The sequence below is a fragment of the Netta rufina genome (assembly GCF_964035555.1).
Source record: "Netta rufina genome assembly, chromosome: 19".
NCBI classification, from domain to species: domain Eukaryota; kingdom Metazoa; phylum Chordata; class Aves; order Anseriformes; family Anatidae; genus Netta; species Netta rufina.
Window position 1 is genome coordinate 2,340,478 of NC_140143.1, and position 14,141 is coordinate 2,354,618.

Sequence of the window (14,141 nt, forward strand, 5' to 3'; positions counted from 1 at the left end):
CGGCCGTCCTCAGGCTTTGTAGTGCATTTTATTCCAGTTAGATCAGCGTTTTCTAGCTGAGTCACAGTTGCGCAGCTTCAATGTCTGCCCCGGAGGCCACACACAGCAGCGGGAAAGGAGCTGCCCGGCCTGACAAATATGGGCACTGAGTCCCCGTTCGGATACTCCCAGCCCCTTTCCAGCAATGCTTCCCCGTCCCATTACACAAGAATCCAGCCCCAAAGGCTTAGGGCTCCAGATAAAGAAGGCATGTGTTAAGATTACAGTAAATGTGTTTGGACTTCAGGTCAGATGAAGAGCATCATTTCCAAATGGGGATGATCCAGGGAGATATGAAACATGGGGATTCGTGGGGATTTGAGGATGTTTCCTGCCTGATTTTTTAATCCCTTCCCAAATCTTTAAGTGCGCTTGCTTATGCTCTGCATTTTCATTTCCCCTCTCTCCCTGCCTTGTGTTTTACATAGACTTTGAGCTTGCTTTCTATTTCAGACAACTTGTAGCTAATGATCTGGAGCTCTGCAGCTTCAGGTATGACCTTAAGAAAGTCAATCAGTCTCTCTGGGATAGATTTTCCTTTGGTGCAAGCTGCCTTACACTGACCGCAGAGTCCAATGAGGATCATGTTTGTGTTCCCATCTGGCAAATAATGATAGTATCACCTTTCCTCCTGCCTTTTGTCCAGGGAGGGAACGACCTGTCTCTTCCTAAAGTGCTTCAGACAATGGCTGTGCTCAGAGACAGGCATAAACACAGCTCCGTAATAACGTCCTGACCCCTCTCCCCACTTCATTCACATACATGCTGCATACACCAGTTCATTCTCAATTTTTTTTATTTATTTAGAAATAATAAAATAAGACATAATATATAAAAATCTGTACAATCCACAATTTGTGCAGTACATTAGGAAGACTTTGATACAAAAAGGCTGCAAACAGGAAAATAGTAATGGACAACTGTCAGATGCCTAGATTGTTCACCTTACAATAGCTGCAGGCCAAAAGTCATTACAAAATAAGTTTCTCGTTGGCTGTGGGATGGCAACTACGCAGCACCCTTCTACTTTACAATGGTCATGAGCAGCCATAATTTAAAGACATTACAGTACTTCTCAGTTTTACCTTGTAATCCATTATGAAAAAAAAAAAGAAGACCTAAGGAGAACAAATCAAACATCTGGACCCTTTGTCTTTCCCAAGAAGAGCAAGTGCTAAACTAACAACACAGAAGATTGTCGTGTCTGGGAGAGGGTATTGTTAAACACAGCCAATAATTAAGGAGTTCTACCCTTGCTACCTAAGAACAGACAGCTCGCACGGAAGAGACAGAGGAAAGAAGAGATCCCAACCTGCCTCGGAAATGTTTTTCTTCACTGTATGCAGTATGTTTCAGACAACAAGTGTCTCATTCAAGTATTTTCAGGGAAGGGCAGAAATAACATATTCCCCCCAGACCCTAGGCAAAATACAGTATAAACCTTCTGTGCGAGCCAGGTGAGCCGACTTTATCCTTGATAAAGAGGCTCACCCAAAGCCTGCAGGAGCCGGTGGGTAGAGCTCAGTCAGTTTAAAGGGTTCCTAATTAAGCATCAGCGTGGCCCCAGATCATCAGGAACAGACCAAATGCCGTCAGTCACTCTGTACTCCTTAAAAATAACATTTGAAAAAATGACCAACCCAATTTGCTGCTGGACAAGTGTGCTACAACTGCCTGTCCTGTACTGGGCTTACCAAGGCATGTTCAGAAATACAGAAATGATGGACGAGGGGAAGGGTACCATGGCGTGCACATTGCAGGTCTCTTTCTAGCAGCTTCCCAGAGCCAGAGGCTGAGTGCAATTCTGCAATGTCAGAGTCCATCGGCAAAGACAAAGGGTTATTAAAAAAAAAAAAAAAGAAAAAAAAGAATGCGGCAGAGAGTGTAATGGATTACCTCGATGCGCACCCTCGACAAGACTAGCACTCGGAAAGCTGGTAAGTTTTAAAAATGCCAGTAACTAGAACATGTTTTCAAATTAAAAGTCCATGCGTAAAAAATAAATAAAGAGAAGTTCATAGCATTAGGAATCCTATAAGGCTTGCAAGTATTTGCTAAAAATCATGCTAACCGGTAGCATCTAGGTACTAGCTAGCCGAGACTGCCGAGCGGAATTTATACTTTTTGTGGCCTTTTCTGTTTCTTCTTCTCCTTGTCCTCCTTTACAGACTTCTATTTACATTTGGCTTTAAATATGAAAATACTTGATAAACTTTATAAAATGTACATTTTAAAAATATTTCTGAAAAACTGACTTGAAAAACAAAACAAAACAAAAACAAAAAAAAACAAAACCCCAAACCTCTGCACCAGAAATATTAAGGGGAGGGGATCTTTCTTTTTTTCTTTTTTTTTTTTTTTTTTTTAATTTTCTCTGAATTCCTTTTACTTTAAAGAAAAAAGCTGAAGTCCTGGATTCCCCTTTCCCCCATCTCTTATCCCTCCCTCAAACATCTCAAGTATCATCACCCAGTGGGAGCTCTGTGCACCTGGGGCACACCAACCTGGAGAAGGGGTCCCCTTTCTCCCAGCCGGCGTCCCATTTCCACCCCTTCCCCTTTGCATTTTCATGCGCTTTCCGTTTCACTGAATACTCTTTGGTTTAGGTATTTTCCTTGTACAAGTATATCACAATAGCAGCACTAGCAGCACTCAGTTGTCTTCACTACTGTTGACCCAGAAACTGCAATCGAGTCGCTTTGCGCGTTCAGCTTTCCTCTCATTTACTTCCCCCCACCCCAGTAATAGCCTTGTACTTGCACTTAATCGTCTGCCCTCTCTAGTAGCCAAATCTACATTTACAATGTCAAATTTCCACAGTTTCGAACCCACCCACTGCAGATACCATCTTATCAGACACCATTTCATTGCAGGCATTTCTTTCAGGCAGGGCTGGAAGGGGCCAGCGGCCTTCACAGATATCTGTTTGCAGAAGACATTAGACCTAGAACAAGCTGTTTTTTAATGGCATACAGTGATCCAATACTGTAACAGTGGACTAGGGTTGCTGTCCCCACCGCCTCCCCTCTCCACCTGCTCCTCGGGGGAGCCACCAGTGAGCAGGCGTGACGTGCAGTTTGGTTGCATCCTTGATCTTAGAGGCACAGAGAATTTAAAGTCTTCTGGGCGAAGGAGCCAGGGCCAGAGCATCGCAGGAGGTCACAAAACCTGCTCAGAGCTCAGCCATGTCTCTCATCCACTGATCACTGATGTTGATGTTTGCGGGGAAAAGGAGGCAGGAGATGGAGCTTGCCTTGCAGCCTCATCCTCCCAAATAAACCCTCTCCAAATGAGCTGGAAAATATACTTTTTCTGACACCCTTGCCCTGCTGAAGAGAAGCATTTTCACAAAATGCCACCATTCCTGTGCCGTTCCCAAGAGCTGTGTTACAAAAGCCTTTTTTTTCCTCTCCATTACCCTCTCCCAAACCTCTTCCTGGGGATTTATACGTCTCGGCTCATCTGTGCCCAAACACCCGCGCCAGAAGCGCTTTGCCCCGGCACAGCTCACCAGCTTCCCTGTCCCTGGCAGATTTTGCCTGGTAATGTGGGGGTCCCACGCCTGCAGCATGGCGGATGGCTCAGTTTTCAGGGCGCTGAGGTCTAGCGCCAGTTTGGGAATGTGTGCACTAACACTCGACCTTCTGCTGCAGCCCAGCTCGGCGAGCGACTGGGGAGGACAGATGCTTGCTCCTTTGCCTTCCCCCAGCTGTGCTTCTCCTTACCAGCAAGGAAGGGAATTTATTCCCCCATAGAAGGGAAAAGGGGCAGGGTAGATCCCTACCTCACTTTAGATCCGAGTCTTAAGCTTTTAGAATAAGGTGCAAAATAAAGGTCGTAAAAAGAAAAACAAAAAAAAAATCAAAAGAAAAAAAAAAGTGTCTGAGGTTTGAATTTTTTGTTTGTTTAAAGCAGCCTGTTTCTTTTTTTTTTTTTTTTTTTTTTTTTCCTTAAATAAACTCCACTGTGCAAAACTGTGCATTTTCTTTGGTATCCACTTAGGTAGTTTTAACTTAGTACTTTTTTCTATGTATATATATATTTCATTTTTCCTTTAGTCAGAGAATTAAATTCTCCCCCCAAAAATCTTAATTTTGCTGGAGGCTACTGATTGGCCTGATATTACATAATGCCCCTTATGTAATTGGAAAGAGAGAAATTGATTCTAGCTATCAAACTACTGGCCTCAAAAGGAGTTTAGACTTCCTGGCAACGTTGGCCTCTCTGTAGTGATCACGAGCTTTTCAACCCCAAAAGTTCAACACTGACTTTTTTTTTTCTTTTTAAATTACACAAGAGAAAATAAAAACTACACTGCAACAAAAATAACCATTTGTGTTCATGTAGTTAGCAGCAGCTTTTTTAAAAAATAATTATAATAATAATAATAAGGCAGATTCTTGCCTTTGTTATGCCATTAAAAACATTCTTGTTCCCTAGAGAGAAGCATTCTGGAAAAAGTTGAAAAAAAAATAATAATAACCCAACCAAAGCTTGCCTGCAAGTTCAAGTTTTGTAAAAAAATATATACATAATTTATTCTACAACATATGTGCCTTCTGTTCATACTTAGACATGTTTAGTGCTTTGTGTTTAGAGTTCATTTTCTGTTGTCCCTCCTACGAGGACAGCCCTAAAACCAGCCGGGGTTTCTCAGGTCTGCTTGCCTTCACACCACTCTTCAACAGTACCGTTGTCTGAAGACTGTTCTGGGCCAACTTCTCAGGTCAACGTGCCTTTGACCGATAGATTTTTTTTATTTTTCCTTTCAACCAAAAGAGAGAGGAAGAGTTTGTCAGTCATATTTCCGACTCCCGCCGTAGCGGCCGTGGCTCTAGAGGCACCCCTGCTTGGTTGTGGTGGTCCATGTCGGGGTGGGTGTCTGTGCTCATGCTCTCAGGCACCCCAGTGTCAATCTCCTCCTCCTCTTTGCTGGTGAGGGCCACTTCATTCTCGTAGCAAAAGGAGTTTGCGTTCGAGAGAATGTATTTCTTTTCTGCTAAGTCTCTGGCACTGCAGATGGGTGTGTTGGGCACTTCGTATGTTTTGTGGAACCTTGAGTAATCCACTTTGTAGTAGTTTTTCTCTTCAAAGAGTACGGGCTCATAGCGGTGGCCCCAGAGGATTTCATTTGCCAGATATGAGCTACGGCACTGGGTCGTCATGGCAGTAGCTTCCACCATGCCCTCTAAAATTACTACAATTTCAAAGTCAGCATTGTCCATGTCTTGTTTGCTCAAGTCATACAAAGGACTGTCTTCATCTATTTCGTGTACTATTGTAATTGGGGAGACCAGGAATATGCGGTCTATCCCGCTGTCAAACCCTACGTTGATGTCTATTTGATCCAAAGGGATGTACTCCCCTTCCGACGTGATCCTGGATTTGAGGAGCTGTGCTCGCACATGTGCCTCCACCAAGTGGCTTTTCCTCAGGTTCCCGACGCGCCACATCAGGCACAGTTTCCCGTCTCTCATGGCCACCACGGCGTTGTGGCTGAAGACTAGAGTTTCGTTTCTCTTTTTTGGCTTAGCCATCTTTGCCATGACAGCACCAATGATGAAGGCGTCAATGATGCAGCCTACTATAGACTGGAAAACCACCATGAAAACTGCAATGGGGCACTCGTCTGTGACGCACCTGAAGCCATAGCCGATCGTGGTCTGGGTCTCAATGGAGAACAGAAAGGCTGCAGTGAAGCTGCTCACTTGAGAGACACAAGGTTTGTTATTCTCTTGATTCTCCAGATCCCCATGCAACAGCGCAATCAACCAAAACACACAGCCAAAAAAAAGCCAGGAGAGGATGAAAGTCAGGCAGAAGATAACTAGCATCCACCTCCAGCGGATGTCCACACAGGTGGTGAAGATGTCTGCCAGGTATCGCTGTCCCTTCTCGCCCACGTTAATAAACTGGACGTTGCAGTGGCCATCTTTTTTGACAAAGCGGCTCCTGCATTGCTGTCTGGTGTGTACCTTACTTTTTCCATTCCCAAAGCCGTTGGCAACGGCCATGGTTGCCAGCTTCATGCCGTCCTCCTCCGAAGACACGATGCTGTAGCGGTTGGTTCGCACGCTGCCCATCACTACTGCTGTGGACTGAGGTGCTTCTGCTTTAGAAAACAGTCTAAGTTTCTGCAAAACCCTTTGGAGAAACAGTTTTGAAAGTTCTAGAGGAACACACACACACAGAAAAACTGGGGAGAAGCCGGAGTCCCCAAAAGCCCTTGGATCAACCAAGGACAGTCTTCTGGCATGCAGAGTTAGCTTAACAAGTAACCGTCATAGAGAGGGCATGGTCTGCAAGAGAAAGAGAAATGTCGTATTAGATCTTGGGGAAAAAGGACAATGAATCAAGCCTGCAAGAATCAAGTAAAACAACTCCTCTGGGTCTGCAGGAAGTTTCCTTATTCTTAACAACAGCATTTTCTGGAATGCACAGTTCTCCGAGCGCAGTTATATACTGACAGAGGTGACATTGTTACTACAGAGAAGCCACTGCTCTTCTCAGTGAAAGCACTGTGATCATGTTGCACAAGTCTCTAAGCAATATTCACTTTAAAGTCAAGCATGCAAAGAATCTATCTGCTGCTTACAACCGCGCTTTCTGTTTGTTTTGAAACAAAGAATTAGCTTTAGCCTCCATCTGTTCAAATAAAAATACTGAAGCAGCTTTTAACGATGTACAAGGTCTGTCTCCTGGACTGTTTTACCTATGGCAAACAAGGGAGTGTGCAAAAGGGAGGACAACATGTGCTGAGAAAAATAATAGAGTTGGGAAATGCAAGCATAAGTATCAGTGATTTCCTTTAAATTAGCATGAAACGGTTTGGGGAAGAGATCTTCAAAGCTCATCCAGTGCCACCTCCTGCCATTGGCAGGGACCCTCCCAGCCAGTCCAGGCTGCCCAAAGCCCCCCCAGCCTGGCCCTGGGCACCTTCAGGGACAGGATACCCACAGCTTCTGCCTGGGCCAGGGCCTCATCACCCTTAGTGAAAAACAGCTTCCTTATATCCCATTTAAATCTGCACTCTTGCAGTTTAAAACCATCTCCCCTTGTCCTGCCACTGCAGACTCTCTTTCTTATAAACCCCCTTTATGTATTGAAGTTACATTGCATAGAACTTATGGGGTTTTTTTTGTTCATTTGCTTGTTTGTTTTTATTAAGTGGGAGTTAAAAAGGCATTGTGTGCTCTCTGCAAATCAGAGGAATAAAGGCTGCATCAGTACCCGTAACGCCATCAACTTGTTGGGTTCTGGATGGCTTTTACATTTATATCAGGTTTAAGCCATATGAATCAAACTAAACCTGGTAACAGCCAACATCTGCCCCTGTGAATGAAACCAGCAGAAGGCTACGGTGGAGTAGGGCTGGCTGAGAGCCTTCGTAACACCTTTGGTGGAGAGTACCAGCACCTTCCCCTCGGGAGCAGGAGGCAACCAATTCAAGCTCCAAAGGGCAGCGGTTCTGAGTGTCCTCTGGGTCTTAGATGCCAGCAATTAAGACTCAGCAGAGAGGCTACAAAACCTTCTTCCGGAGGGTAGAAGCTACCAGACTTGTTTCAGGGAGGTCTGGCTTAGACCCAGGCTTAGCTTTTAACAAGTGCGTCATCCATTAAGTCATGCACTGTACATCAGGAAATGTAATTGAAATGCTGCAGAGGAGAAGAGATGCATTATTGCAACTGCTCCATCCATACATGCACCCCACGGAGGAAATAAAACCAAAACCAAGCGAGGAGGAGCGTCTGCTATCTGTTGTCATGGGAGAGGAGACTTAAACACCGTTTACGTTAGTGGGGGATTAAATTATGATACTCTCCGTAAGGGTCTATCTCCTTTCCCAACAGCAGCGCCCAAAGCACGGATGAGGTGTTCCAACAACTTGAGGGATTTCAAACAGTTTCTGGGCCCTCCCACATCCTTCCACTACATCACGAGGGCTTTAGGTCAGCAAACACTTGTTGGGAAAAGGAGCAGGTGACAAACAGAGAACAACAGCATGCTTGCAGTTGCGTGCAGGATGTTTTTCCCTGGAGGACGTCTTCAGGGTTTTCTTTTACCTTCTCTTTTTTCTCACTTCTGTTTGTTGTGCAAGAATGGGTCCAACCCCTACTTGCCGACATTAGTCATCTGTGACTTCAGCAGCAAACAAGACATTTTGGCAACTTTTGATGGGTTCATTAGTGTCCTGTTTGAGTGAAATGTAGATTTACGGGATGGTATAACTGCCCTTATACTAATCTGACTGTCTGGCCTATACTATGTCGGGAGTCACTTTTTCCCTTGCACCTTTTTAATCATGGGGTTTCTCAAAAACCACAAAGGAATTCTTTTAATGTTCACTTAAAAAAAAAACAAAATCTTAAAAATACTTTTAGAAACCTGAGTAGAGGGGGAAAGTGAAATTGTTTATGCATTCCACACACAGAACTCCCTGAAAAAGCATTGCATTGGTTCACAAATTGATCACTTTTCTAAACCACATCCTATAATCATAGTCGCGTTCAACTTCCACATTCAGAGTCTGCTTTGTTCCAGGCTGATGGAAATACACAACCTAGGGAACAGATTATTTTGAAGTCCTGTTTTTACCCCCCCCCTGCATCGTCTCTTGGATTTTAGAGGAAAACTTGCGGTGGAGGGAAAGATAAGCTGTAAAGTCTCAAGTGTCAGAACATGCAGCTCCCCCCACAAAAGGCTTGACCCCAGGACATTTGTTTGAATTCCACAAATCACTGAAATCCTAACGGCAACTTCCTGCGGTGAGCTGGCTGAATTTAGAAGTTTGGGACCCGAGTGAGGTATCGCACACCGCCATATCCCCGCTCGGACCGTCTGAGCACGTTCTGCCTCCTGTACATCTGCACAGCATTTCTGTGTCCTGCAGAAAAGCTTTATAGCTGCACGCTGTCGGCACTCTGCCCCGGGAGCAGACCTGCACCTCCTGGTCTCCGAGGATCCTAAAACTCGGAGGTGCGCCCAGGGGCACACTTTGCTAAGTTTACAGCCTGCTCCTTGAAGTTTATACAACAAAGCTCTGGCATGCTCCGCCGCTGCTGGCGGGGTGGCTGTCTTCTTTCTGCTACACAAATCGCCTCTCTTCCTCGCGAGTGCTCGGCGTGGGGAGGATACGGGGAAAGGAACACGGCCAGCACTGTGCTTGGGCCCCACAAGGTCTGTGTTCACCCCGACCTGCACAGCAAGTTTCAGCAGAGTTCACCCAAAAGAAATCCCACGAACAATCAAGTGAGCCTGAGAATTTAATGGTACTTCTTATTTTGCTAATCCACCTGCTGCTGAAAGGCAAAATGAGCCTGCTGCCCCCACACACCCCGACAGCAACGCGTTGGAGGCTGGAGGTGCTCAGCTAGCGCGGGACCAGCCCCACAAACCTCACCAGACAAACCCAGAACCCGCAAACCAACCCAACCCTGTGTGTAATTGGGCTCAACACACTGCAAACAGGCTCACACACACAGAGCTGTAAAGTCAATCATCACTAGGTGTGTTATTATTATTATTAATTGACACTACTGCTCCTGCTGGAAGAGGATCGGAGACCAGAGCAACGCAGCTTGTAATTACCGGCACTGGCACCGACGCAGCGTTACCGGGATGGGATGGGATGAGGTAGGATAGGATGGGATGGGAGAGCCACAGACTTACTCTGCTTCAAGGGGATGCTTGGAGGAGCAGAGGGAAGCAGGGCTGTACTGCTTCTGCAGCATTTCCAAGCCAACATTGGTGTGAATCCCACAACCAGAAACCCAAACCCCCACTTTCCCCTTAGCAAGCATCCCCCTCAAGATTTCCCCAGAGGAGAGACATTTACATCACATGTCTAAGCACCGCGACCAACACCTCGAAGGGAAGTTGTGCAGAAGGTTTAATACCGAGCAAAAACTGTGAAGTGCAAGAAGAGCGGGGGAGAGAGAGGAGCACTAATGAGCGCTTGGAGCAGTTATTCCCAGGCTGACGCCACGCAGCCCCGCAGCGTGAGCAGGGCACATGTTGCTAAGAGAGCACCGGCGCTACCTTAGCGAAGCGCCTTCCCCTGCTGTCCTCAGTAAACAGAACAAAGGAGCTGCTCGCATGAGTGAAGCCCGTTCCCACAGTCCCTGCTCGCTCACTTCTGTGTCCAGCCACCCTGAGCACCTTCCCCCAAAGCCCTGCGGCACTTGGACGTCGCTGCCCAGCACCACTCCACTTGGCAGGGCTCACGTTACACAGGGTACGAAGCAGTGAGGTGCCTTCAGGAGGATCTGTCCTTAGCCATCAGGCAGTGGGGGGAAAAAAAGGAAATAAAATAAAATATAATGAACAGATGATGCAAGGAAATGGGTATGAAGAAACAGGAGAAAGGAAAGCACAAGTGGCGTTTGCATCTGCTATCCCGCAAAGGAGCCGGGTTCGGGATATTTCTAGCTGATGACAAAATAGCTACAAGTGAAATAGTCATCACCAGGGGGTGTACTTGATGCACCGGCTGTGAGGATGGAAAAGCAAACAAGTGTAAAGGTAAGGCTGAAGCACCGAACAAGTGCCGCTGCCTGTGGGCCGGACAGGGCTGCGTGGCCCCAGCACCGGACACCAGAGCCAGCGCGCACCTGTGGCAGCCCCAGCCCGGGAAGATGACAAAGCAGTCGCTCAAACCCATAAATAAATCTGCCATTTCTTATCAGTATTTTTTCCTCTAGCTGTCATGAACTACGTTGAAACAATGCAGCCTCTTCACCGGCTCCCCAGCTGCAATGTTGTTTTTTTTTTTTCCTTTCTTCCTATTTCTGGCAGGATGATTGAAAATAAAGAAAATCCCCCGTTTCCATAAGGGCAATGAATGAAGTTACGGGTTGGTTTCACACCCCTCTGAAACATTTCGGACACTCCTTTCAAAACCACGCATCTGATCGCTAAAGCTTGATACTTTTGACCTTTCTCTCGTACAGGAAACAACAGGCGAGAAGAATGGGAAGGGATGGAGCAGTGCTGCTCCTGCAAGACAGAGTTGTCATGCAAACTTCCAGCCCTTCCCCCGAATAAAATATCTCGGGGGGAGCAGCTGGTGCATGGAAAGTTATGAACATAAACAGATGCTGCAAGCAGATGCTCGAGTGTTCCCAGCATACCTATCTAATTATTTTAGGCACTGAGAATAGCTCGGGTCTGGTACATGACAAACGCAGGAGTTCCCCCTCCAAGGGGTTATGCCGAACCGTGCAACAAACTCCCCAAGCAAGGAAAGCTTCGGCTCGGGAATTTCGGGGCACTCTGCATGCCCCTGGCCAGCTCCCGGTGCCTCGCCCCTGCCCCCAGAAAGCAGGCTGGCATCTCGGGGGGGACCATTTGCAAGAGATGCAATAAGAAGGCTCTCCTTACCTGCCGGTGGCCTTAACAGAGGTGCTTAGAGAGTTAAAAGGGCGTAAGATCCAGCAGCTGGGGGGACGCAGCAAGCCAATCCCAAGGTGCCCGCCGGCCGCCGCCGCACCGCTTTGCAACTGAGCCACTCAATGAGCCGCTGCCCCTTTTTGCGGGCTGCCATGGGATGTTTAATAGCGGCCCGGCCGTCCCCGCCCTCGGCGCTATCCCGGACCAATGGGAGGCAGGAGGCCGGGCCGTGCCGTGCCGAGCCGAGCCGCGCCGAGCCGCGCGGGGCTGCGGGGAGAGCGGCGGAGCGGCCCCGGCCGGGGGGAGCCGCGGGGCTGGGAGCGGAGCGGGGCTGGGCGCGGGGCTGCCCCGCCGGGGGGCGCCGCGGGGCACGGAGAGCACGGGGGCGGCTCGGGGGGGAGGCGGAGGTGGGAGCGAAGAAGCTCCCGAGCGCCCATCCCCGGGGCGCCCATCCCCGGAGCGCCCATCCCCGGAGCGCCCGTCCCCGGAGCGCACAAGCCCCGGGGCGCCCATCCCCGGAGCACCCATCCCCGGAGCGCCCAGCCCTGGAGCGCACAAGCCCCGGGGCATCCAAACCCCGGAACGCCCCGGAGCGCCCATCCCCGGAGCACCCATCCCCGGAGCGCCCATCCCCGGAGCGCCCAAGCCCCGGAGCACCCATCCCCGGAGCACCCATCCCCGAAGTGCCCATCCCCAATACACCCAAGCCCCAGAGCGCCCAGCTCAGCCTTCCCCGAGCCCCAGGGCACCCACTCTGCCCCGCATCCACGGGTTGAGCCCGCGGCCACCAAGCACCTGCCCACGGGTGTTTCCCCCCCATGCTGGGAAGGGCTTTAACGGGCAGCTTGTGAAGGTGCTGGGGGATCTGCGTGTCTGCTCGCTCCAGTTTTCTTGTCTTGGGCTCGTGTCTGAGGGCCAGTGTAGGAAGAAACAATAGCAGGGAGAAAACAGTTTTGTTCCTTTCTGTAGTCACATTCCATCTTTATTTTGGGGAAGAGAAATGCTAAAATGCAGGGTATCTAATCGCAAACATCCAACCCTCATGTGCACGAGACACAAGTCAGGCATACCGCACTACCGCTATTTTAAATTAACATCCTTCTCTTTGAAATCTAACATCCCTTCCAAAATAAGAGCTTTGATCCCTGAACTAAGGTATTTTAGAGCAAAGCTGGAAGCAACAAAAGTGCCTGCAGTACGTGGGACCCATCTCTTCGCTTCAGAGATCACCTGTGGCAGTGCGATCAGCAGGCTGTCTGGCCACTGTTGAAATGTGCAGAAATCAAAATGATATTTAATAGCTTGTCCTCCCCACAGTGGACGTGGCCTAAGACATCTGACAAAGAAAACAAGGATGAAATGTCTGGCCGTGAGCCTTGCAGGAACAAAAACAGCCTTGTAAGCATGCTCTGAAGTTTGCCAAACTCCAGCTCTGATGGACAGTGCAGGGGTGTTAGTTTCCGAGGCAGGTGTCCTCTGCTGCAGCGCTCTCCTGCTGCCCGCGGAAAGCCGAGTTCCTGAATGCTAACAGCTGAACTGCATCAGAGAGCCCTGTGTGCTGTGCTGGAAAAATAAGAGCGAAGGTGACTGCTGAATGCAAGGCTCGCAGACCACACAAGGCGTTAGAAGTTGGCGCGAGCACCTTAAACTGCACCCAGGGCTGCAATGGTAGCTGCTGCAATGCCCAGCAAGCAGGCGCTGGGTGGCTTCAGGGACAAGGTGGCGTGAAGCAGCAGTCAGACGTTCTCCCCAGGGGACAGCCCGGTCCCCTCTGCCAGGGAGCTTCTTACCATGCCCACAAGAGGCTCTACAGATGATGCCCTGCTTCCCACAGCAATGCCAGTGCCTGCAGTCACCAGCAGGTCGCTGAAGCTCTCCTCCTCCTCACCGGTTTTGGGAGATTATAACTGACATTAGCAGTCTCTAAATACTCAATAAAAATGCTGTGCCTAAATGCTTTCTCATGGAGTAAAGGCTTGAAAAAAATAACACTCTCAGGTTGTTGCTGAACAATTGCCACTGTCACTGCTGTCATTTACAGTATTTGTCAAGTTCCCTATATTCTGAATGAGGAAGCACAGCGCTGGTACAGCAACAAACACAATGACCAAATGCAGCTGCTTTTATAAGTCCCCAGTGTTGCGTGTGCAGGATATGCAAAGTTTGCACGGTGGCAAGAGGGGAAGAAAAGACATTTCTTTTGTATATTGAGCAATCTGCCATGTTGGGCAATCATATTGTTTATGAATTATTCTTGTGTGGTTCTGTTCATTTTTAATTGAAAAAAATAAAAAGTCTTATAGCTCAGGTAAGTTTTTCCTGATTGATTAAACTGGAAAAAAAAAATCTGCAAGAGGGAAAGACATTTTTTATGTTCAGTAAGACCAAGGTCACCCATCCACAGGATTTGAAAGTCATAGGGACAAATACTACACAGTCCATGTAACCACACCAGAGGAAAAAAAAATCCCTAATTTCTCTCAACGTATGTGTGCATCCTCTGAACAGCTAAAATAGCAATGACTTGACCCACCTTGAGGTGTGTGCTCATCTGAGCGTAACTGAAATCAAGGTGCTGTGATACACTATAGCTACGAAATGCTCTGCTGACAATACATGCAGCGTGCTGGAGGGTGGGTTCAACAAATCTCTGCACAATACCCGCAAGATGTTACCGATTAAAGCCTGACCTTACAGACTCTTACTCAGCCTTT

General features: G+C 48.0%; 1 protein-coding gene across 1 annotated transcript; it reads right to left on the reverse strand.

Annotated features, from left to right (window-relative positions):
* Positions 1-817: 817 nt before the first annotated feature.
* On the reverse strand, positions 818-11,558 carry KCNJ2 (potassium inwardly rectifying channel subfamily J member 2). Its single transcript, XM_084298643.1, has 2 exons — positions 11,419-11,558; positions 818-6,338 (listed from the first exon to the last, which is right to left on the reverse strand). Exon 2 carries the CDS (start codon positions 6,120-6,122, stop codon positions 4,839-4,841), a length of 1,284 nt encoding a protein of 427 aa, XP_084154769.1. The 5' UTR covers positions 6,123-6,338; positions 11,419-11,558; the 3' UTR covers positions 818-4,838.
* Between the last annotated feature and the right edge of the window lie 2,583 nt (positions 11,559-14,141).

Coding starts and splice junctions, on each gene's coding strand:
- KCNJ2 (XM_084298643.1), bottom strand. CDS start 6,122: ATGGGCAGCGTGCGAACCAACCGCTACAGCATCGTGTCTTCGGAGGAG.